Source organism: Gavialis gangeticus, unplaced genomic scaffold, assembly GCF_001723915.1.
Source record: "Gavialis gangeticus isolate Ggan-Ray unplaced genomic scaffold, GavGan_comp1, whole genome shotgun sequence".
NCBI lineage: Eukaryota > Metazoa > Chordata > Crocodylia > Gavialidae > Gavialis > Gavialis gangeticus.
The window spans coordinates 180,465,667-180,489,951 of NW_017729022.1; the positions used below are offsets into that span (position 1 = coordinate 180,465,667).

Sequence of the window (24,285 nt, forward strand, 5' to 3'; positions counted from 1 at the left end):
CCCTTCCGACCCCACTTCTATGATTCTATGAACTTGACATACCTACAGCCTAAGTTTTTCAGAGCACTTGCCTTTATAGCACTTCAGATGTTTGAAGCATGGCTTCAAATCAACTCCAGTTGCAGCTGAACATTCATTGGTTCCTCTAACTGGGTAACAACTGCCCTCAGGAAGTCATCTACTCCCATGACATGCTCCATCTGAACCAGTGATGCTAGACTTTTTTCCCACAGCAGGCTGGATGGGTAGTACCCAGTCCATCCAAGGGTCAGATCAGAATAGGACCTATGCTTTAAAACCCAAAATGTCAAAAACCCCAAAACTATTATTTGATATTTACAGGTGAAACAAGATGTTACTGTTTCCTTGGGAGATTTACAACAAACAGGACTTTAAATAAAAATATTCACGTGCAATGTTCGGGTGTTTGCCTTTGTTTTAAGAAGTGAGAGGACTAATATTTTTCTTCTTATTACTGATTTTTTTAAAGGAAGTGTCAAGATATTTAAGTTTTCAGTGATATCCTCAGACAGCTGTGTAACTTTAGTTTCCTCTTGCAACAAAATCCTCTTCAGACACTGAACCACAAAACCATTCAGCTGTAAAGGAGCTGAAAAATTCCAGGCAACCTAATGAAATATTGTGCCCTTCTTCTTTCCCCCAGCACTGTACTTTGACCTGTTTAGGATTACAGATATTGAAAATTCTGATAAATGCAGAGGTTTTCTGAGCAGATACCTTCAGTCTATTCTCTTAAGTCCTGGCTGTACCTTTGCTCTAGGTTAAAGCAAAATGATCACAATGTTTCTGTAAGATGAATGTTTTTGTTTTTTTTGAAACAATATAACCCATGTTTTACAAGCCACACTAATTATCAGTAGCTGGATTTCCCCCCCAGAGTATGGTACTCTACAGATCCAGTTTTGAAAGGTAAGCCAAAATCATGTTGACCCCAAAGCCATTATAACAGTAGCAGCAAATAAGATCAACATGTTTAAATGGATACACACTGTCCACTAAATTTTTACAGAAGAAATCATGCTGCCTGTCCCCTCTCCATAACACACACTAAGAGTAGGCGTAAAAGGATTTATGAACTTATTCGGCTTGGAGAGAAACTCCAGCTACTGATAAATGGCACATATTACATGCCTGAGAGCTGAATATTAGGGCTTTGAGAAGCTTCCATAGCCAATTCGATCCGATTCAGTGGCCAAATCTCTAAATCTGAATCGAATCAGGAGACCCATTAATCTCTCCGAATTGAATCAGAAGCCTCCGAATCGATTCAGAGAGATTCAGCCATAGACTGTACAGGCAGGCACTACATAGTGCCGGCGAGAACAGCTGGGGGATCAGCCGGATGAGCCCCGGTTTGAGCCAGTAGTCCTGGGAGAAGCTGTGGCTTGTCTGGCTGTTTCCCTGGCTGCCCCCCCACTGGGGCGAGGCAAGCAGTGCTGGCAGCCCCAAGAGAAGCCGCGGGGGCTGGGGGAACAAACAGGGTCTTTCCCCCAGCTCCCCAATCATTATCCCCAGCCTCCGCAGCTTCTCCCAGGGCTGGCAGAACTGCCTCCCTCACCCCGGTAGGGGGGTCAACCGGGAGAGCAGCTGGACGAGCCATGGCTTCTCCCGGAGCTGCTGGCTCAAGCCGCCGGGGCTCGTCCAGCTGCTCCCGCTGACACTGCCTGCCTGTATAGACTATGGCCAAATAAGATTCGGAGCTGAATATCGTCTGATTCAGCCAAATCGAATCAGGATAGTGATCTGAATCACTGAATCAAATCACTGCCCAATCCAAATCCAAACCAAATACTTCCCATTTCGCAGAGGCCTACTGAACATTACACCTAGTTTTTTTCAGTAAAAAAAACAAAACCCAGAATATTAAAAAGCCAACGTAGAGAACTACCTTAAGATCATTCTGTTTATTCCCTGTGTGATTATTTTATAGTATTTTAAGCAGTTTTTAGCATAGCATTAAAAAACAATCTGTATAAAAAATGCATGTTAAAAAAAAACCAAAAAAAAAACCTGCCCCTCCCAACAACTACTATTCTAGTTTCACACACAGCACTTATAAACTGTCAAAGAAAAATGTCGTTATCAGGTGTGTCAAAGAAATGGCTGTGGGCAACATTTCCTGCTTTGCAGGTGCCCAAATATCACACCCATTCTTGCTGTGGTGGATTCTGTCCATGGTAACACCAGAGGTTTGGTTCTTGCCAGGGCCAAACCACAGCCACAGCTAGAAACCCTGCCACATGCATCACTGCTGCAGAGGGAGGTGTTGGTACGGCAGCTACTGCAGTACACCACTGCTCAGTGGTGTGCAGCTAGTTACAACGGCTCTGGACAATGAACAGTAAGCTGCAGTAGGCACCACACCAGCACCTCTGCAGGAGCAGCACTGAGCCTGACAAGGGGGCGCAAACCCCACAAGCAAGCTATTTCTGCCCGCTCCTCCACTGATGGGAAGACAATGGGACAGAAGATCTACCTCCTCAGACCAAATGTTGACACCCCTCATCTACAGAGTGTTCTCTCAATTTTGTTTCTATTCTACATCCTTTAATTGACGCTATCCACATTTTCCTTTTTCCTTGAGACATGTAGCAAGTTAGAAGACTAAAATCATGAGCCCAGAAAGGGATGTGAAAGAAGAGGATGTCAGCACCATAATCTGGTAAAGCTTTGTAAAGTCAAGGCCCTGCTGCCTTCCTCATAGCTGCTAGGAAGTTATGGTGCTAGTATTTCTTAACAGGTTTTTACACAACCAGTTTGAAACTCAGTTCTTGTAATATCAAGCATCTAATAAACTTGCTCCACACCCATGCCTGTTGGCAGCTATAGAGAAAAAGGACTTTCCCACCCTGCCTCAATGCCTGTTACTCCAAACTTCTGTTGTGGGATAGAGAATGCTATTCTTGTCTTCCAGAGCTTCTTGGTTGTGGCCTGCAGAGGTTTTAATCTGCCTCTCCCGCATCCAGCTTCTAATTATGCCCACTACCTTCCCACCAGTAACTCCAGGACATATCTGTCATTTCCACTCATAAATGAAAGTAATAAAACTTACCACAGTCTTATTAGTTTCATCCTGCTGCCAGATAAAACCTAGAGTTGCACTAAGGCACTGGAACTGTTTGTAGGCTCAGGAAGACGAGCTAAAAATAGCTTGGACCCAGTGCTAGGCAGGGAAAGTTGCCACTTGCTACTGAATCTATTAAAACTAACTGCCAAAATGGTTTGGCTCTATGGTAGACTGAGTTCCACTGCGTGCTTCAGGCAGTAATTCAACCCATTATAGATGAAAAAAATACTCTCATCTCCCCAGACTTCTAGCAATTACTGAATATAAACTGCATTTTGAGAATTTACATGAAACTGCTCATTTGACTTAGGGTTCAATTAAGAACTAAATTGTGACTAGGTACAGACATTCAAAAAGCCCAAGGCGGAATTGATCAAAGCTATGCGTGCTTCTGTAAGTAATGGAGTTTAGATGGGTAGTGAATGGAACAACACATGCCCAACCTTTGGTGGCAGGGGCAAATCTTAGACCAGGTTTTGCCATTTTTAAACCAGTCTGTGGCTGCATCCAAATGAAAATGGCCATGCAGTACGTGGTGCCGTAGACATGTCTGTGGCACCACATACCACACATGCAGCTGCTCTCTCTCCATGCCGCAAGGTTGTTTTTGGACCCCTGGATATCTAGGGGTCATAAAAACCTGCACAAAAAAAAGAAAAAAGAGCGACGTGGGGACAGTGTTCACCACACAAAACTGGAGCCTGACTACCTGGAGCCATACTCCAGTTGCCGACCAAGCTCAGAGCAGCAAGATCGCCATTGCTGCAGCCCCCCAACCCTCCCCAGTGCCATCCCTGCTGGCAGGAAATGTAGCAGGGCGGGGAGCTGCTCCAGAGCCAGGTTGGGATCTTACAGTGGTGACAGCATGGTTCAGAGTCAGGGCAGAGCTACAATCTGCAACCTACATGCTCCTGACAGGAGTATGTAGGCTGCAGATCGTGGCTCTGCCTTGGCTCTGGACCACACTATCACTGCTGCAAGATCCCAGGCCAGCTCTGCATCCTGCCAATGCTGCTGGGTCTCCATGGAAACTGGCCCCAGCCCCATGGGCAGAGGCTGCTGGGAAATGAGTCCACTGGCTGAAATTCACCACTCAGATCCACCATTTTCCCCACCCTGTATTACTGTGACTTAAGTAACTTAGCCAGCTATAGCTCCTCCACAACTAACTGGTGTAAAAGTTCTTTGGGTTATACTAACCCAACTAGGAGAGAAAATGAATGCAATATATACCCAAACAAGCCTAATTCTACTGCTAACACCACACAGAAAACTTTAAAAAATGGAACCTTTAAAAATTAATTTATAATTTAGTATGAGACCAGAAGTGAGTGTGTCTTAGTCCCATCATTACTGCATAAAACTATTACAGGACATTACATTCACCTGCCCCACCCTGCACTCTGCATGGGCTGGATCTGAATGCAGCACCAGAAGCAAGCAGCAACTATGGGGGTTAACACAACTGTTTCGCACCTTCCTACTACATATCTCCAGTGGGGCTCCATATTCTAGATTTCAGCAGTAGGGCCCACCCCCAAATTTCTAGACCCTTCATGAGCCCCACAGCCAGATGACACAGCACCACAGGCCACATAAGATCCACAGGCCATATGCTGGACACCCCTCATGTCTCTGGGGTAGAGCAAGGGATGTCTTGCTACTCTAATTGTGCACATCTTCCTGTAATATGAGGGTTTCTCTTTAAAGGGTAATCTTCAGTCTGAATTTTCAGTGTTTATAACACTTGGCTTCAGATTATTTTACAAAAGAGCTTAAATTATTAAAACTTTTAAAAATTGTAGAAAATAAAGTCTCCTGCATTTCATTAGATCAGTGGCTTTTACACGTTGTCTCTCTCTCCCCCTCAATATTCTCTCAATTATTTTCTCCGTTTATTTTTCCCCACCACTGTCTCCCTCAAGGGATATGGGGACAATTTTACATTAATGACTAGCAGCAATGACTAGAGACCTAGTTTACAAAATCTGGCATTGCCTGCAAAATCCACACAAAAAAAGAAAAAACCTAACTAAAAATAAAATGCTGGCTTCCCAGAGGGAGGCAGCCCACTCTAGGGGTAAAGGGGGGGTGCTCAAACAACAGAGAGCCCAAGACAACTCGCAGGCAGCCCCTGGAGGCTGTGGCAATGGAGCGGATGGAATGGCAGAGCTGGCCTAGCCCCCCCCATCATTCTTGATGGGCAATTGGCTAACTGGAGACAGTCCTGCTTTGAGCAGGGGGTTGGACTAGATCAGTGTTGCCCAACTGTGCTGCAGCACAATGGTGTGCAATCAGAAATGAACAGGCGTGCTGCAGAATTTTACCATGGCAATGAGCTACAATGAGCTCATAAGTATGGGGAATGCCTTAACAGGTGTGCTGCAGAAAACTGTTACCAATGTAAGTGCGCCTTGGATTATAAAATGTTGGGAAACACTGGCCTAGATGACCTGCTCAGGTCCCTTCCAACCTAATTTTCTATGACTCTATGGTATTTTAGCTTATTCAGGGGAAATGGAAGTATAAATATCAGGCAGGAGACAGCCACTTACACAGAACCCAGTACTGAGCATCAAGATTTTTTTTCCTCCCGACAGAGCCTGGAGAGCTCTAGGCAACTCATCCTTCTCTCAGCAGCTATTTATTTGCTACTGGTGGAACACAAAGGAGATGGGGCTGTGAATTTCCACGTGTACAGCATGAACAAAAGGACATAAGGACCTTTTCTTTTTCCATCTCTCTCAAAGATACCTGCCAGGGTTAATATCCTTACCTACTTCATATTCCCAGGAGACAGAAGAAAGTCTAAACCAAAACTCCGTTGGGCCCACAGGCTGAGTCTTGACAGCTGGTTTTCTTGCAGGCCGGACAACCCACAAGCGGTGTTAATCACTGGCTGCTTGAGCTACTGTTTCAGCACAGGTCTGGAACCCAGGGAATTAATGTCACTGCTGCTCGCTCTCCCTTTTCCCTTGCTGTCAATCTTAGTCACCAGGGGCACTGAGAAACTGCAGTTTCTGAAAGGGGAAGAGGGAGGCACTAGCGGCATTAACTCCTTAGAAAACAGTATCTGGCTGCCACAGGGATGAACACAGCCACCAGAACAGCTCCATGGAGGGGGTGTGGGGTCCAGTCTTTAAGAAGCCCCACAGGCCAGATGCCTCGCCTCTACAGGCCAGATACAGCTCAAGGGCAACATGTTTCACATCCCTGGTTTAAACTAATACTAATAATGTAGTGGTGGTGGTGAAGAATTAAAAGTATAACTATCTACATTCAGCTACAGTAGCTTTTACTCTAAAAGCAGTTCTGAATGACAAGGATGTATAAGCACCATCAAACATCTACCTTAAATGCAAAAGAAGATACCATCTGTTTATGAAATTGTTTAAGAATTTTAGGGACCAATAGACCTACCAGCTTTCAAATGAATCAGTTTTAACAAGCCCTTGCTTTTATGAGAAAATTAAAATTTCTCAATACCAAATGAAATGAACCCAAATCTTATTTATATGAACAATTTCTGTACATACCCACAGATGTATTCCTTATTACTTATATTTGGGGGGCCTGTGGTATGCCAGAAAATAAGACATGCATCTTGTTTTTGGGAGGGGAGAATGGAGAAAATAGGTTTTTTCAGAATTATGCTTGCACAGAGCAGGGACAGCCCAATTTTCAGCTGACTTACTTTCTCTTTCCTGCTTAACTAAAAGCTGATACCCTAACTGAAGGCTAGTCTCCCTGGATGGATCTACAATTCTGAAAAAGAACTGAAGTGTTTCCAGAGGTGTGAAGCAGTATGAGACAGACCAGGAACAACTAACAGTCAGCAAAAATTACCAAAAGAAAGGTTAATTTGATTAGTGGAAAGCATTCAAAAGGGGAGCTGATTGTTCTTTGCTCCACCATTGTTAACTATGAATCAGTAAGTCAACAGACTCAACTCCTTGAATAGTAAGGCCACTGCTGCTGTACTGTGGAGCAGGAATCAAAGCAGGGTTCTTCTATTCTGGGCAGAAAATCAACTTAATATATGCACCCCAGTTTTGGGGGGCTGATTTTTGGGAAAAGGGTACATGTGATATGCAAGTCAATACAATATATTATGACGCTTATGTCACAATATTATGCACATAGTTCAAAGAATATTTAGGATAATTTATTTCATTTATACATTAGTTACCTGAACTGAAGGTGAAAATTCTTGAGGTTGCCTATTAGCAGTTTCTTGGAAAGATGTCAAAGTAGAACTTTCTGCCTTGTGGGTCATCGAACTATCAATCCGAAGAGAGGTATCTGTCCTATGCGATTGCCATGTCTCTTTTCTATGATGAGATTCAGTAGCTTGCTCATCTCCAAAAGCAGCCCACGAACAGCCTTCTTTCTGCTCATTTTCAAAAGCCTTCCATTCTGCAGTTTGATTACTACCAGCAGAACTGAAGTCTGCAAAGTCATCAGAGTCCTGGAAAATAACACACTCATCTTGTGGTTTTGGCACTGAATCAAAGTCTCCAAATTCACTATCGCTACCGTTTGCCAGCTTAGCAGTACACTGGACATACAAGCTAGAATGGGTATCGGTAACTCCACATTCTGAAGTATCTGAAGTCTGACTTAATTCAGATTGATCTAACTTTGTTAGCTGTTGACAAACAGTATTTGTATCCCTAAAATCACCAAATTCATCAATTGGTTCACTGAAACGTGCAGAATGCTCAGAAGATTCTTCTAAAGCCACACTCACTGCCGATTCTTGAGTACTGATGATAAAAGGAGAAGATGTACCACTGGCTGTACCAAAGTCACCAAAATCATCTTCATTTGTTTCACTGCAAGACACAAATTCACTGCTGCTTTCACCATTCTTTACATCTTCAGAACTGCCCAGAAAATGTTCTTCTGCAGGATCATGGCAAGAGCTTTGGACCATACTATAGTCAATACTTTCTGTTTCTGAAAAATCTTTAGACCTAGAAAAATCTTTGCCATTTTCAGAGTCACAACATTTTCTTCTCCCACTGTCTTCTGCCTTTTCAGTAGTGCCTATTGAGCTCTCAATTGCCTGAGGTATGTTGGAAATTCTATCATCATGTTCCAGTGCTGTAGAGCCCTGCTCATAATTATTAACAATTTCATTAACCACAACACTGACTTCTGATATGCAAGCCTGCTCATCTTCAATAAAAGTTTCTCCACATTCACAGCTTCTATCTGAAGTCAGTTCCTTCACAGAAATTCTTTCAGTCACTCTATTTATTATATTGTTTTCCTGAACATTCAGTGCTTCTCTTTCATCAAGAGCATTGCATATTTTATGCCCTGTTTCTTCTAAGTGGTTTGTTTCTTGGTTTGAGAAAGTAGCAAAGTCTGCAAAATCTTCAGCTGGGCTAGGCACTGAGTCTAAACTCAACTCAGTGCTAGAAGTGCTAACAGTTTTTAGTCCCTTTGAGTCACTGATGCTGTCTAGATCTTCTGTTCCCTGGGGATTTACAGTATCCAATGCTGCAAACCCATTTGTTAGAATCTCTAGACATGGGAGTTTCTCACCATTACAAGCACCGATCTCCTGATCCGGGCTTCTAATTTTCATGTCAGTTCTAAAGCCTTCAGAGGAAAAGGCCTCTGTTTTTCCAATATTCTCTCTTTGTTCCTCTGTTCTCATTACATTTTCCAGACTTTCATCAAAAGTAGTACCTGATGCTCTAGACTTAGATTTTTCTTTGCTGGCACTTGTTGCTGATAAAGCATAGAGTTCTTTAGAGGGACTAGAAAGTTCTGCTATGCAGTCTTTATCTTTACCATTTTTGACAGAGGTAAAGGCTGCAAGGCTACCTACATTGTCAGAATACTCATGAAGTGGCATAAAATGGTTAGTGGGTATAAATTCCTCCTTTGAATTACTGTAGTCTGGTGCATCGAAGTCAGCAAACCCTACACCAGAAGCACTACCAGAAAATCCACCAAATTCCCCAAATTCGTCATCACCGTCATCATCAGCTCCATTGTCTAATGGTGGAGGGGATGAAGAATACATTCGAATGACATCTGGTTCCATTGTTTCCTTTTAGAATGGTAGTTTATTCCTGTAAAAGAAGGAAAAAGTATATATACAGTTACTTTTCTGATTATTAAAACTGGAATTTAAAATGCACTTAGAGTCTGATAATAAAGTAATATGCAGATAAAATAAGTTATTTTGCATGTTCTATTCTTTCACAGTTCACTTTAAGTTTATAGGATATGGGTAAAGTTATAAAAAGGCAAATGGCTGTATCCTAACATTAGATACCTGTAAGATGCCATAGACTGCACCATATTTATCTCAATGCTCTAAAAGGAAAGCACCTTATGCCCTTCTTAAAAAAAAAAAGAAGTTAGATGAAAGGAACTGTTGCACAATTGCTAGCTATGATCTATTTTCCCAGTACTCAGTGTCTGCCCTCTCCAATTTCTAGGCTTCAGTTAGCTGTTATTGTCCATAAGACTCTACAAGTTCTCAGCCTACCCTCCCAACTACTGCCTCCAACACACTTTCATCTCAGAAACCTTCAACTAGGAGGTGCTGCTATATGCACATTAAAGCCTTGTGCAAAATTAATTTTACTATTAAGGCTAAGCTTCAAAAACAGTCTTTAAAAGGAGTCAAGTACAAGCTACGAAACCATAGAAAAAGTCTGATGTCAAAAGCTCCAACTCTCATTCTAATGTTTTCATTGCCTAGATACCTACTGTAGGAGATAACACGTTTAGGATTTCATCTTTAACTGTTACTAATATAGCATACTGTTTAAGGCATAGATTGAGAATTTTGCTTTCACATGTAGCTTAATTTTTCTTCCAATACTGTCAATGTTTCTAGTAATCATTACATTTAAGGGCACACAACACTGTAAGTTACAAAGCAACCTTTACAAAAGCATTATATAGGAGGTGTAACATTTAACAGTCACAAATCATGATCCCTTTTTACTTTACGAGCTGGATCTAGTCAAAAGCACACCAAGATACTTATTACCAGTAGAAACAAAAATGGAAACACATCAATGACTATTTCAGCTCCTAACTAGAGCACCCACAGACTTTGAAATAGTCTTACTAAAGATAAAATGATCCTTAAATTTCATGTCAAAGCCTTTTACATAGGTGGTCATAATACAATGGCAAGCAGGGGTCTTCAGCTGCACCACACAAACAACAATGAACAGTTCAACCTGTGTAAATAAGCAAACGGAAGTTTTCTAAATACACTTAACATCTTGTGAAATACACTTGAACAATCTTAAGATGGCAGGAACCTCTGCTTTTTCTTTCTTCCTGAAAACGAACATTTTTCAAAGTGCAGTGTCTCTTAAAACTCTTGCAAAACTGGTTCAGTAAAGACCCAAGATGGGGAAGGGAAGTAACATGTGATAATTAACAGAGTTCTCTGGAGTATACCCAACTACTGACCCTTGCTTTGGCCTGCTCAGTTTATGAGACCTGGAAAGACTACAGGAGTCCCTAACTTCTAGAACTGCTCAGTTCACCAAACCTGAAGTTTTTAGCCTTCTCCCTTTGTAACCACAAGACACACCATTTCTTTTTCATGTCCCAATTTCAAAATTGTTTTTTAGCTATAAAAAGATTGTTTTTAACTGTGACAATGAAAATAAGTGTGTCCAGATTACATTAAGATTTTATAAATTTTAAATCTATACTAAAAATAGCGATTTATATGAAGATCTGTGCTACTGGGCAGGAGAGGCTACTGTTGCTCATTGTCAGGTGACAGACGGGCACTTGTAGGTGCCAATTCTGTTTACCCCAAATTATATTAATTGCGCTCATCCTGGGAAAGGCACTGCTTAAAAGTACTGTGGAAGGTAACTATATAAAAGGAGACTCCCCAGGTGACCAGGGAGCCTGTGACCAGGGAGGCAGCAAACAGGGACTGCCAACAGGGGAGCAGTTCACAGGCCAGTTGTGGACAGGAGTACACAGGAGCTTCTGACCAAGACTTCAGGTAAGTGAATGAGGAGGGGGGCTACTACGGGGGTGGTGACATGGAGTGCAGCCAGGGCCCCTGCCCTGCTGCTGCCTCCAGCCTGGAGCTACTGTGAGGTCTCCACCAGACAGGTCCCTTGGATGTGACAGCAGTGCCCTGGCCCCCCGTCTGTGGGGGTTGCCTGGCAGGACCTCTGAGGCCTGGGGGTAGTGTGCAGGCCGGGAGTTCCCTTGCCTGTCCCACATGTGCTCAGATTGAGGCCCTAGAGGGGCAGGTGAGGGAACGCCAGACAGAGGCGAGCAGGCTGTGGGGGACCAGGGCAATTGAAGAGATTGATGGCTACTTTCATTCTCTGCAGAACAAGACTCCTGGCAGAGAAGCTGTGAGGGAATACCCTGAAGCAGATTTCATAGATTTCATAGACATCTGGGCTGGAAGGGACCCTGGAGTATCATCTTAGGACTCACCTCAGGGAGCAGACCTCTTGCCGCAGACAGCTCCCCCACTGCAGCTGGGGAACAAATATGAGGCCCAGGCTGCACTGGAGGAGTGTGCAGTAGAGGAAAGTGCACTGAAGGGGCCTGCCCCCATCACTGTGCGAACTGAGGACCAGCCAGGTAAGCAGAAGAGACACCACGTCATTGTTGTGGGCAACTCCTTGTTGAGAGGAACAGAGGGACCCATCTGTTGTCCGGATGCCATGGAGTGTGAGGTCTGCTACCTGCCCAGAGTCAGGATCAGGGATGTCATGGTGAGAATTCCTTACCTCATCCAGCCCTTTGACAACTATCCCATGGTCCTCATCCATTTGGGAACAAATGATGTGGCCAGGAGTAGCCCAGACTATATCAGGAGTGACCGTATCAAGAGTGTCTTTTCTTACAGGTTGGCTGACCTCCTACATAAGACTTTAAACTAAGTATGACAGGGGACAGGAGGCAGGAGATGGAGAGAGTATAGAATCTACAAACTGCGAGACATGCAGCAGTACACCCCAGGTAAGTACCAAGGGGCCCTTTGGGCATCAGAACAGGGGGGCACAAAAGGCACCATGCGAAGGGCTCAAGTGTCTCTATACTAAAGCGAGGAGCATGGGGAACAAGCAGGAAGAACTCACACTTCTGCTTGCAGATAATAACTTTGATTTAGTGGGGCTAACAGAAACCTGGTGGGACCCTACCCATGCCTGGGCGGTACACATTGAGGGCTACAGGTTGTACAGACGGAACAGAGTAGGGAGGAAAGGGGACAGGGTTGCTCTGTATGTAAATGAGCATTATACATCTACCCTAATCAAAATGGGATCAGAGGAGGAGAAAGTTGAAGCATTGTGGGTTAGGATACATGAAGGTCAAGGGGAAAGGGACTTGGTGGTGCAGGTCCGCTACAGACCACCACACCAAGAGGAAAAGCTAGACTTGGAATTCTTGCGGCAGCTCTCCGAGGCCGTACAGTCTAGGGACGTGGTTGTCATGGGGGACCTAAACTACCAACATCTGCTGGGAAGAGCAGTCAGCCAAATCCAACCATTCACACAGGTTCTTATCCTGCGTGCAGGACCTTCACCTAACACAGGAGGTATACAGTCCCACTAGTAGGAATGTCTTACTGGACTTGGTGTTGGCTATAGGGAAGGATGGGGTAGGAGAGCTGCAGATTCAGGGTCACCTTGGGGACAGTGACCACCAATCAGTCAAATTCACCATATGGCATAGGGTGGGTAAGACAACTAGTAGGGTGGAAGTGCCTGACTTTAGGAAGGCTAACTTCAGTGTGCTTAGGAGTCTAGTCAATGACGCACTGCAGGATAAGAGTATTGGTGAGATGGGAGTCTAGGAAGGGTGGTCTTTTCTAAGGGAATGCCACATATAAGTGATAGAAGAAATACATTTAACAAAAGAAACTAGTCTTGTTTGGACATCTAAGTTGACAAAAGGTTGGTTCTTTTCTCCTCTGTATACATAACTGAGTGGACTGTAAAAGCAGGAAGTGGTTTTTGAAGGACAAATTAAAAAAAACAACCAACTCATTTATAGCTTTAGCTCAAGACCTCTTAAAACATCTAGCACAGATTGTAGCTCTCTCTGAAAGAAAAAGCCTTCATCAATCCTAAAGAAACAGGATCTCGAAGAGGCTGGCTGAGAAGGATATAGAAAAGACAAAGGGAAGAGGTAGGTTCCAAGAAACTAAATCAGATTCTTGGGGGGAAAAAAATGAGGAAAACAAACAGCTCTTTTTTTAAGACCCAATCCTAAAAAACTTAGCCAACCAAAAATCAATTAATCACACTGCAAACTCCAATAATATCTTATCTTACTGAAGAATTTAACTTTGTAACAAGTTACTTGAGTGGCATCAAGCTAAACCAAATACTTCTGATGAATGGCGGGATGAGATCTAATGCACAATCCACACAATCATGCCTCCTGTCATGCCACACGTGCATGGCAGGAGGTATGACTATGGGATTGTGAATGAGATCCCATTGTGCCTTACTGCTGGTGCAGGGGGAGCCTGACCCTGGGCTCCCCCTGCACTTGCAAGAACCAAATTCCTGCAGCTGGGAGCTCCCTCACCTGATGGGGCGCGCAGATGTGGGAGCAGCCAGTGCACCTTTGCAGTTGGGAAACCGCAGCTACTGCAGTCTCCCAGCTGTGGGGTATGTTCCCCCACAGCTGGGTGCAAGCAGCAGCTGGGAGTTCCAAGGCTTGGGGTGCACATGGCCCCCCACAGCTGGGAGCTCCAATGAGCTGACAAGGCTCCCAGCTGCAAGGGCTGATGCTACTACATGTGCATATTATAGCTGGTTTCTCTCCAGCTTTAAAGGTGTTATACATTTTTTCCACACTAACTTTACAGCTAGTTAGAGCTTTTTAAGGCACTGTAGTTAATTTTCATGCATAGCCAGTCTAAATTAATAGTACAATTAAATAAGTAATTGTATAATGTATATAATGTGTAGGGGGGTCTGTGGAACATACTACTTCCTCTGCACTCTCACTCACTCACTCACTGCCCCCCCGACATTTAATGCTCTGATTTCTTTAAAATATCCTATTAAAACATTCAATGACATAGTAACTGAAACAAGCAGGATGCCTGTAACAAAAAACCTTTACAAAGGTTTCATATTTGAAATAACAAACTCATATTTTCTTAAGTTTGTCTTTTCAGAAAGCTATTCTATACAATGGTATGCAATTTTAAAAGACAGATACTGTAATCCATATTACAAGTTGGATAAAAGTCTATGATTTAAAAAAAAAATCAGATTTTTTATTTAAAGTCCATTTTAATTTAAATTATAATTAAGCTTGCTTTTTAAAAAATAAACCAGCTTAGAATGAAATTTGAATTTAATGAAGCATAGGCTAAGGTATAAATTTAGTATAACATAATGTACTGAAATAACTTAAATAAGTCAGTGAGCCTCTAACTCTAGAATTAATTTGAAATAAGAGTAACGTTTTCTGCTACTGAAAATGCAGTAGTCTGAATCTTAGTCAATGCCTTTGAGCAAAACTTTGTTCCAGTTCTGACACTAAAAGAATGTACTGAAATTTTTATAGTGATACTGGTCCATATCTTGCATAAACCAGAAGACTTCTGATGGTATTTCTCCTTCAACAGTATCTCTCCTCCTTGTGTTCATAACCACATAGTGAGCATGATGCCTTTCTCAGCCTACTGATGCTTCCCTGTCAACCAGAGGTATCACTGGGTTGTACAAGGTACTGCTTTGCTTTATAGCAGAGGTGTCAAACTCACCTGGCCCACAGGCAATACGAATGGTGCAGGACCAGATCAGACCCACAGATCCCTTCCTCTGCCTCTCCTCCCTTTCTAGACAATGCATGAAGTGTTATGTTCCTACTCCAAAAATCTTGTAATTTAAGACACGAAGTGGACCTAAAATGCCCACAAAGTATGAATATAGCAAATGCAAGGTTAATTCCCTCTATTGCAGGATTGCTAATTACTTAAATCGTGGGTAAATTAATTTGAAAAACAAAAGAAAAATGGACATGGATGGGATTGGAGTGACAGAAGGAAGCAAATGTAGATAGGACAAGTGCAGTAAATTTTGAAGCCAAGAGACTAAGTGGCTGTTTCCTCCAGCCCTATCAACAGAGGATAGAAAGTCTAGTTAAAACTAGACAATTATCCAGAAGTCCCTCGCTTTGTCACCTTCTGGCTTGGTACTCTCAGCATTTTTTCTGTGGTACTTTAAAACTGCACAACAACCTCTTAATCCACACTTTACTCAGAAGCATGCAGCAATACAACAGAATAAGTTAAAGCCCAGTTCTCACAATAAAAATCTGCAAGCAAGAGATACTGAATGCATTAGACTCTTGGAATTCCAAGACATGGTGACCCAGCAACCATAACTTTGCCAATCTCCACCTCGTTTTAGGGCTTAAGCTAATCTAGCTTTATGTAAAAATATATTATTTTTAACTGAATATTCAGTTACTTACAATGTAAATGAGTTTGTATTTATAAAGTGATATTTGAGATTGCATAATATATACATTTCAAAGGAGCTCCCTAATTTATACACATCATAAGCAAAAAAATCTGTACTTGTCTAAGTGATTTGAATCCAATATGTAAAAATAATTAATAAGGTAATTTTAGCCACCCACCCACCCACACCCACACCCACACACCACATGTGTTAAAAATTAATAGAAAATGTATGCCACTTTTCCCCTCTGGTTAGTTGGTAACTTTTTTTGCCATGATTAAACTTTTCAATTTAAAGGGACATGTTTCTACCTCTCCTATTAGAATGAGTTTTTAGTCCACAGCATAGTGGACTAAGAATTTTTAGTCCACAACATAGTTTTCTCCAAAAAGAGGTGTAGGAATCCAAAAACTGTATCAGAAGAAAGAGTTCCCTCTGTCAACCAAACTATTGAATCAAAGCCCTTATCATTCACTCAAACATTTTCATGGTGAAAAGCCACAGGTCTTACAGAATGACAGCACTGTTCATTAATTCCTTCAGCTGTTAATCCCTGCTTTTATCCAGCACCTCTAATGGAATCTAAGAGCTAGAACTGTGGGTGCATCTTTTGTAATGGAGAACTCTATTCTAAGTTCGAACATATTCTGAGCCACAATCTTGTTCTACATCATTTTGTAAAATAGCTATTTCATGCACCCTTAGGTTGGACACCGGTCCAAACAATTAGAGCAATTTAGTCACAAAATGAGACTTCAGCAAGTTTTGTTACAGCTGCATAGCAGCTATGCTGCTCTCAGCTCCTGCAATGTAGCGAAATAGAAACAGATAGCCATGAAGTTTAGAAGGGCTTCTATAATGATCCATCAAGTTGAACATTGTGCAAATTTTACCTTTAAAACACAAAATTAAAAAAATAATGATAAAGCTGTATTCCTAGGGATCATGGATGCTTCTTGGTAGGAAGTGACTACATATGTCAATAAAACTAAAAAAAGCTAGTTGCATGACTTAAATCCTGTGTTCAGGAGGGTTAGGTTTTAAATTTGAAGCATATCACCCTTTTAACAGATGACTAATTCAAGTCACATCCTTCCCTAGAGCTGGCTACTCACCCAGACTATACTTTCAATTTAGACATATTCAGTGTAGCTATCAATGCCTTACTTAAACAGATATATGGTCTCCACTATTTTCATAGTGGAACATGACTGTACAGGTTCTCTAAATAATATAAATACCATATATTAGCCATAAAAGACAGTTCTGCAGTCTGCATGCTCTTATGCAGTCTTCCACCTATATTTCAAGAGGATTTCCAACAATGACTTAAAATCAGTCAGTAAACACCAAGCATAACCTCCCTCCCCCCCAAAGTCTCTATTTTAATAGCTGTTACACAAAAAAACTATTTCATACACAGTATGTTGTAATTTGGACACCAAGGCCATGGCAGACTAATGCTTTTAAAATAATTAACTGTCACCATTAAAATACTTATTTGTATCTTGTTTTTACATAAAACTAAGAGCCACGCTGCTGAATATTTAATTTTGATCAAGCTCAAGTATACCAGTTACAACTCTTACTTTCCTCTCCTTTTGAGACAAGAATACCTCTCCGGTAAATTAATCTGAAGTACAAACATTCAACACGAGTGAAAATTGGAAAGGCATAGTGCTACAAGAAACTACAGAGCAATACATGACAACTGTAAGTGGTCAAGTGGACAAAGCACAGGTTTAGGAAGTCAAGTTATACCTGAAATTTTGTCATAACATTAATTATTTTTTAAAAGGCCAAACATGACCAGGAGATCTTGCCTTTCCCTGTGTGTAGCAGAGATTTATGCGAGGGAGGGAAATGTTGCGAGTCATGTTCATGTTTATCTATTATTTAGCAGACAAATCAGTATTTCTAATAGTGGCTTACTAGGATGATCAAGTTTATAACTAAGTTGCTGTAAAATATTAAACAAAATTCAAATGGTAACCTCATTATTAGTTTAAAAGAGCATTTTCAGTTGTAATTTGTTAGGGGAAGCAATGAAGACCATCACTTGAGATGTCTGAAAGTAGGTTTAAGAAACCAAACTAGAAACTATGTCGTTAGAGATTTTGATGGTACAAATCATATGGAAGAGTTTGAGAGGAAGCCTGCATTAGCAGAGGAACTGATTCAACTGCTAACCTCCTTCTTCCTTTTCAGATAATATTTTCATCCCAGCACTGCAGGGAGGATTTCCTCAATTCTGACCTGCAAGGACACCTTAATAAGAGTTACATTCAGAACCCTCATTGATGTAGAACATTGGATTTTCAACTGAAGGCAATTTTCCTTTTTTATAACTGTATGCATTATTGGTCTGCTATGCCAATTCCTTATTTTTTCATTATTCTGGATATGGAATATGGCCTGAGACCAGGACTAATTTCAAATCATGCAATGACTAAATGCACCTATATCAAAAGCAGAGAAGTTTTTTTACCAGAGTGAGGCATTTGAGATTATGAACAGACAAGAATTCTGGGCTTGAGCATTTGCTTCTATTTTTTAAAGAAATACATTTTAAAACATGTGCTGTGCTAGCAATGTGGTAAGAGGAAACAAGCAAAATTATAAGTGCAGTAATCACAGAAAAAATACTATATTTAGTCAAATCTAGGATGAGGTTTTTCCCTCCCCTCCCAACCGTATCCAAAGTGGAGGGGCAGAGGTTGGAGGGAGGGGTGGTGGGGGGAAGAGGGAGAAAGAAGGGCAGGAAGCTGCTGTTGCTCTGACTGGCCCTGAGCCTGGGTTGGGGCCAGAGTTAGATCCACAGCAGCCTCCTACCCCCTGCCCCTTCTCTTCCCTTACTGTCAGGTGCAGCTGAGCTCTGGCTTGGGCTAGGTTCTACACTACTAAAAAACAAAACAAAACCCCACCACTAGGAAGAATTACTGATCAAATTAAGATATGTTAATTTGTTTCCAAATTGAATTAAAAAGGCAAATTTTCTTCCCAGTGTTATACTTTACAAGTAAAGCAACACAGCAAGAAGATTTTTTTTACCTCTGACAGCCTTGAAATCAATGCTGTTGATTTCAAATCTATTGCTGTCACAGCAGTAATTCTGGCTCAAAGGGGAGTTCCAGAACACTGTTTGTGCTTGGAACCACTGAACAGTTGAAAGGAATAGTTTTTTCCATCTCCAATAACGTCATTGTCTAAAAATACACACTTAGTCTTTGTTTATAGGTACATAAGCAAATAGCGCATATAATCTTTTGAAATGATCAATACCATTTTGTTTTAATTGTCTGTGGTCTTAGTAAGCTCCAAAAATGATATAAATACTTGCATTAGCAAGTGCCATGTGTAAAAAGAACATTAAGAAAACTCAAGAGACTGAGTTGCTTAAACTGTACGTATCTATATATTCCCCTCTCTCACAACTTTTTCTATGGAATATTTTCTTATATTAGACTAATAGTGAAACTGTTTAAAATACAGATTTTGTTCCTGTAATTTCCACTGTTTTACTTTTCTATTTCATTCAGCCTGGGTAATAAAATGGAACAGAACTACTCTTTGATAGCTTTCAAACTGGCATTATATATCAATGACAAGTTTTTCAAACCAGAAGTTCACTAAAATTAAAGGGAATATCTGTTACAATTAGGAACACTTGTATACAATCCAAGTTTCGCTCACAATCGACTAGCATATCCCTTTAAACAAAAGCAGATTAAATTCTTCATCCTAATCTGTAATCACGTTGGTTAAATCTCTTAAAACACTATTACAAACCTGAAATTTATCATTCAAACAGTGATCTGCAACTACTGACTGTGACCACTGTAAAAAAAAAATCTAGGTAATTACCCATGTGTTAGCACTGCTGCCTCCAGTATAAATTACTTATTCATATAAGACATGTAACTATTACCAGAACAGTAAATTTGACTCTGAAGAATTTCTATATGTCATCTGAAAACAGCTTTCAGCTCAGAAAGCATGATTTTTCAGGGGAAAATTAAGACAAGTTGTTTATGTATTCGTTTTTAATTAAGACAACAAGATGTTGGATTATGCAGCATTAGAATGAGGTTACACTAGGTCAACTGTTCTTGCATTTATTTATAGAGCAACATGTTTTGCTCCATGTATAACAAAACCTTCAAATTTAACATACCCTAAGGTAAAAATGGGTCCAGAAGTCAAAGCTCTCATCCGATAGGTTCAAGTTTGGTGTGTGGAGTACTGCAATGATATCTATAAGAGTTTCAAATACAGCTGATACTCCTATCACTGCTACAATTCACTAGTTTTTAAGCAAATAAATATTATATTCAATACACACAGAACAGGTAGGCAACAAATATCAAGCAACAATACTTCAACTGGCCCAGAAAGAATAGATTTACATCATTTATCTTTTATTAGATGTTATCTACAGCTGATATATTAAGACCATTGTAGTGCTTGAATAAATCCAGTACTTGAAATAATGAACTCTATTTTCCATTGTGTTCTAATGGAAATGTGAACTTGAGGTATCACATTTCCTTTTCCAACTATGTGCTTCAGAACACACTCATGTGAATGGAGTCAATTGCCTTCCTTCTATTCCTTCAGAAGAGGGATTCTTTCATATAAGGGATCTAAATTATTTGTTTCACAGAATCATAAATAGAAGTGACTTATTAGGTCACCTTGCAAACATCCTTGCCAATAAAAAAATGTTCTCTTCTGTGCTAATCCATACCTTTAATTCATTTATTTTTACTTTTAAAGAAAATTCTACTAGAAAAAAAATGCCAATTTCAAAAAACAAAGATACTATCCAGGACCAGTACAGTGTTTGCCTTGAATATAGAAGGAAACAGGCTTTTTTTTTTTTTTTAAAGTATCCAAAAAAAATTCTCTCTTCTCAAGGTTTTTTGAAAAGATTTTTTTTTTTTTAGAAAGTACCTTTTTGAACAGGACAAAAAGATATTTTCTGTTTCCATTGATTTCAACACAATGAAAAAGTATCATTTAAGTGGTCAAACAGGATGCAAAAAAAAGTCATAGTACAAAAAATTGGATTTGGTAAAAAACAAAAAACCCCCCAAAATCCATAACATGAACAGCCAGATTTGGCATTAGTTTCTTTATTTTTAACCCACTAAAAAACCCTGTTTTTTCTAACCCAGTAAAAGGTAGAAAGAACTTTATTTCTACCCTATTTCAAGAGGGGGAGGGCAAAATTAAACTGCTATCTATCACCTGTCTAGTTTGGGAAATGCACAAGTATTTGGAAAAGAATAACAAACAAATAATAAAAACTCACACACATCCACAGGAATGAACTTGTCCAATGCAGATATTTAAAAAACTGGACACTAGCATATCAAGCCAGGAAAGCAACTGTTATGTTAAGATGGAAATATAAAGTTATACTTTTGCTTAATTTAACAGAAAAAATGAAGTCTGAAAACTTCATTTTTTAAAGTCTGCAATACATTAAAATGTATTAATTTAATTGAAAGATGTCAGTATCTGACAAAACAGGCTGTCACTTATGAAAGCTTATACCTTTCTGAATCCGTTAGCCTTTATGTGCTACCCTGTGCTGCCCTGCCTTCTACCTGATGTCAGATTGATATAGCTAATCACCCCTATGGGAAAGAAAAAAATCTGCAAGAGGGAAAAAAACATGGTGCCAAGAAGAGCCATACAGTTTCCTTATCTTTATTACTACACAAAAGCACGTGTTCAAAAGCAACATCAATTTACTAACATTTGGAACAGTCATAGACCTGAGCAGTTAAGACAATATGAATGACAGTAACTGCAGAGCCCTACCAGCACAGTCTGAGCTACTGCAAAGTGGGAAATGGAAAGCACAAAGTCTGTGAGCGATCATGCATGTGGTATATTTATATCTCCCTCCCTGTGTTTCTTTTTGAATGACACAGAAGAAAAGGAAATTTTGAAGTCCAGTAAACTACCAACTCCTTCTAAATTCTATATGTATTAAATATAATCCAGCTACAATGACAGCCTAGTCTGGAAGTTGGAGTATTGTGATATTCAGTAATTTTAGATACTGTCCCCTACAAATAAAAGTTGCCTACTGCAGATTCAGACAACTATTTGATATATTACTAAATAAATACAAAGAGCAAACAAAATACAAACCCACACAAGCAACAGATTTACTACTGGTTTTCAAGAATAGCATGTAAAACAGGTCATAACATTGCGTGGAGTTTATTTTTCCTATTAAAAATGTGGGAGTTTTGCTATGCCTTTAGGACAATATACAAAACAGACACACAAAAAGAGAACTCCAATTGTCTATTGCATATTTCAGATCAATTTCATGTGCCAAGGAAACACCAAAAACAATATTATGTGTTTTACAATCTCCTTATTGGACATTTAAGCTGAAAGTCTCCCTAGCCACAAGCGTTAAAATAGTTTCAATCTGCCTAAAGCTCTCACTTTCATTATTTTAGTTTCACATGCAGAAGATAAGGTCTTTAAACAAAAAACAAACCCAAAAAACTAAAGCAACAGCCAAAGTCATATCCTTTCTTTCTCCCACCCATAAGAAAGTTAATTGTGTGTTCTTTTAATTATATCTCTGGTTTCATATACAGAAGATATTACACTGAAGAATTAATAAAACTCCTTATAACACCACATCCTACATACAGGTTTGTGTGCACTTGCAAACGTGCTCACAGTATAACCCAGCCTTTTCTCTACTTTTTTTCCTAGAAGGCTAACTGGTTTCTGAGAGTCTAGTTCATAACAACAACATGTCTAGAGAATAAATGAAGAGGAAATAATTAGAATTAAAGGTCAATCACCAAGGACAATCCCAACAGCAATTTTTAAATCAATATTCCATAAATTCACTTTCCCATGAGCTCAACAGCTGAAACTTAGTAGTAACCTGTCCTGTGTTTCTGTTTAAAACCATAGGAGTAAAAACAACTTACATCAGCAATACAGTACAACCCCTGCAGTGAAGTTAGTCTAATAAACAACTCACTGACCAGGTCCCTTGAAACAGGAACCAGGTCTTGTGATGCACTGAAATGAAATTGAAACTTTCAGAAGTGGAACAAGCAGGAAGGGCCCCCCGCCCGCCAGCAATCAACTACTTGTCTTCAGTTACCACAGCTTGTGTTCAGCTCTTTAGTCAGCGATCACCTCCACCAAGAAACTACATTCCGGTAGTCTTGGAAGAGGGCCACTTCCCAGAGAGGACTCGGGAGCCAGAAACATGGCAATGACGATAACAACAGTTATGGTGATGATCATAGAAAATGAGGGCAAATGAGGGCTGGAAGGGACCTCGGGAGGGCATCTAGTTCAACCCCCTGCTCAAAGCAGGACCAGCCCCAACTAGATCAGCAGTTCCCAATCTGCGGTACAGGTATCACCGGTGGTACGCAGACAACCTGTCAGTGGTACGTGTTAACAGATTTAGTATAATTACTTTATATGACAAAAATTTGCTGGTGATACTTAAGGTTGTATTGTTTTTAACTGGTGGTGCACAATCTGTCAGAGTTTGGGAACTGCTGGTCTAAATCGGCAGTTCTCAACCTTTTGCACCTTACACCCAGGGCCATCCCTAGGGGGTGTGAATCGGGGTAACCACCCTGGGTCCTGTGCTTTGGGGGGCCCTGCGGAGCCAAGCAGAGCAGCCGCGGCGAATTCACGCTGCTGCCAGCTTCACATCTGGCTGCTCAGCACCCCCCTCTCCTGCTCCACCAAATCTGCCCCAGGGTTCCTTGCATCCAGGGGCGGGGCCCCGCACAGGCTGATTAGCCCTGGGCCCCACACCCTCCTTGAGTCATCTCTGCTTACATCCCACCAACCATTGTGTCAAAAACCCCTGGTCCCACCATGATAAAAACAAAACCCCACTTTTCCCAAGAATTGTATTTTTACGTTCACATGCATTTTAGTATTATATTAATCATTCATGGAAATTTTCAAATGAGTTCAAGTCCCACCTACGCGACTTTCGCGCCCCACTGGTTGAGCCACACTGCTCTAGATCATCCCAGCCAAAGCTCTGCCTAGCTGGGTGTCAAAAATCTCCAAGGATGTTGACTCCATGACCTCTGTGGGTAACCCGAGTTCCTCACCACCCTCCTACAGAGAAAGTTTTTCCCTTATATCCAACTTAAACCTCCCTCACGGCAACTCGATCCCACTACTCCTTATTCTGCCATCTGCCCCCACTGAGACCCCTCCAGCCCCAACAGTGACAAGGGCAATAATGCCACTAGGGTAATAAAAATTAGATGATCACAGCAGCTGCAACGCCAACAGCCACCTGACACGGACACAATAAGCAAGGTCTCAGGTTAGGGCTCCCACACAGCACCACTTGGCCCCTTTCCCCCACTAGCCAAACAGCCCCCCGGGACTCGCAGCTGCCCCTGCCGCCGCCCGGAGGGGTCCCACACCGGAGCCAGGGGGCAAAGACGGAGACCGAGCCCGGACCCCACCAAGCCCCGCCCGGGGCGGGTCAAGCGGAAGGGCCGGGCCTGCCCTGCCCACAGGTCGAGACCCCGTGCCGGGCCGGGAGCAGCGCCCCCCGGTGGTCCGGGAACAGAGCCCTCACCTGCGGGCTCCTGGCGGGGCGGTGGGGCCGGGCATGGCGGAGCCGGGCGGGGCCTGGCGGGCGGCCGCCGTCAGAGGGACGCCATGTCCGAGCCCCGGGCAACAGGAACCGCGTCGCTC

The 24,285-nt window shown here is 41.5% G+C and overlaps 1 protein-coding gene across 4 annotated transcripts in view; it reads right to left on the reverse strand.

The window, feature by feature from the left end:
• AFTPH (aftiphilin) overlaps positions 1-24,273 on the reverse strand; it is a 71,925-nt gene extending 47,652 nt beyond the window's left edge. For 2 of the 4 annotated variants that reach the window (XM_019516588.1, XM_019516587.1), the window contains exons 1-2: positions 24,167-24,270; positions 7,278-9,177 (exon numbers count right to left, since the gene is read on the reverse strand). In XM_019516588.1, coding sequence (XP_019372133.1) covers positions 7,278-9,149 — 1,872 coding nt within the window. In that variant the 5' untranslated portion in view covers positions 9,150-9,177; positions 24,167-24,270. Of the gene's footprint in view, positions 1-7,277; positions 9,178-24,166 lie in introns of all 4 variants that reach the window. The other 2 variants (XM_019516589.1, XM_019516590.1) reach the window with 1 other exon arrangement.
• Positions 24,274-24,285: the final 12 nt, after the last annotated feature.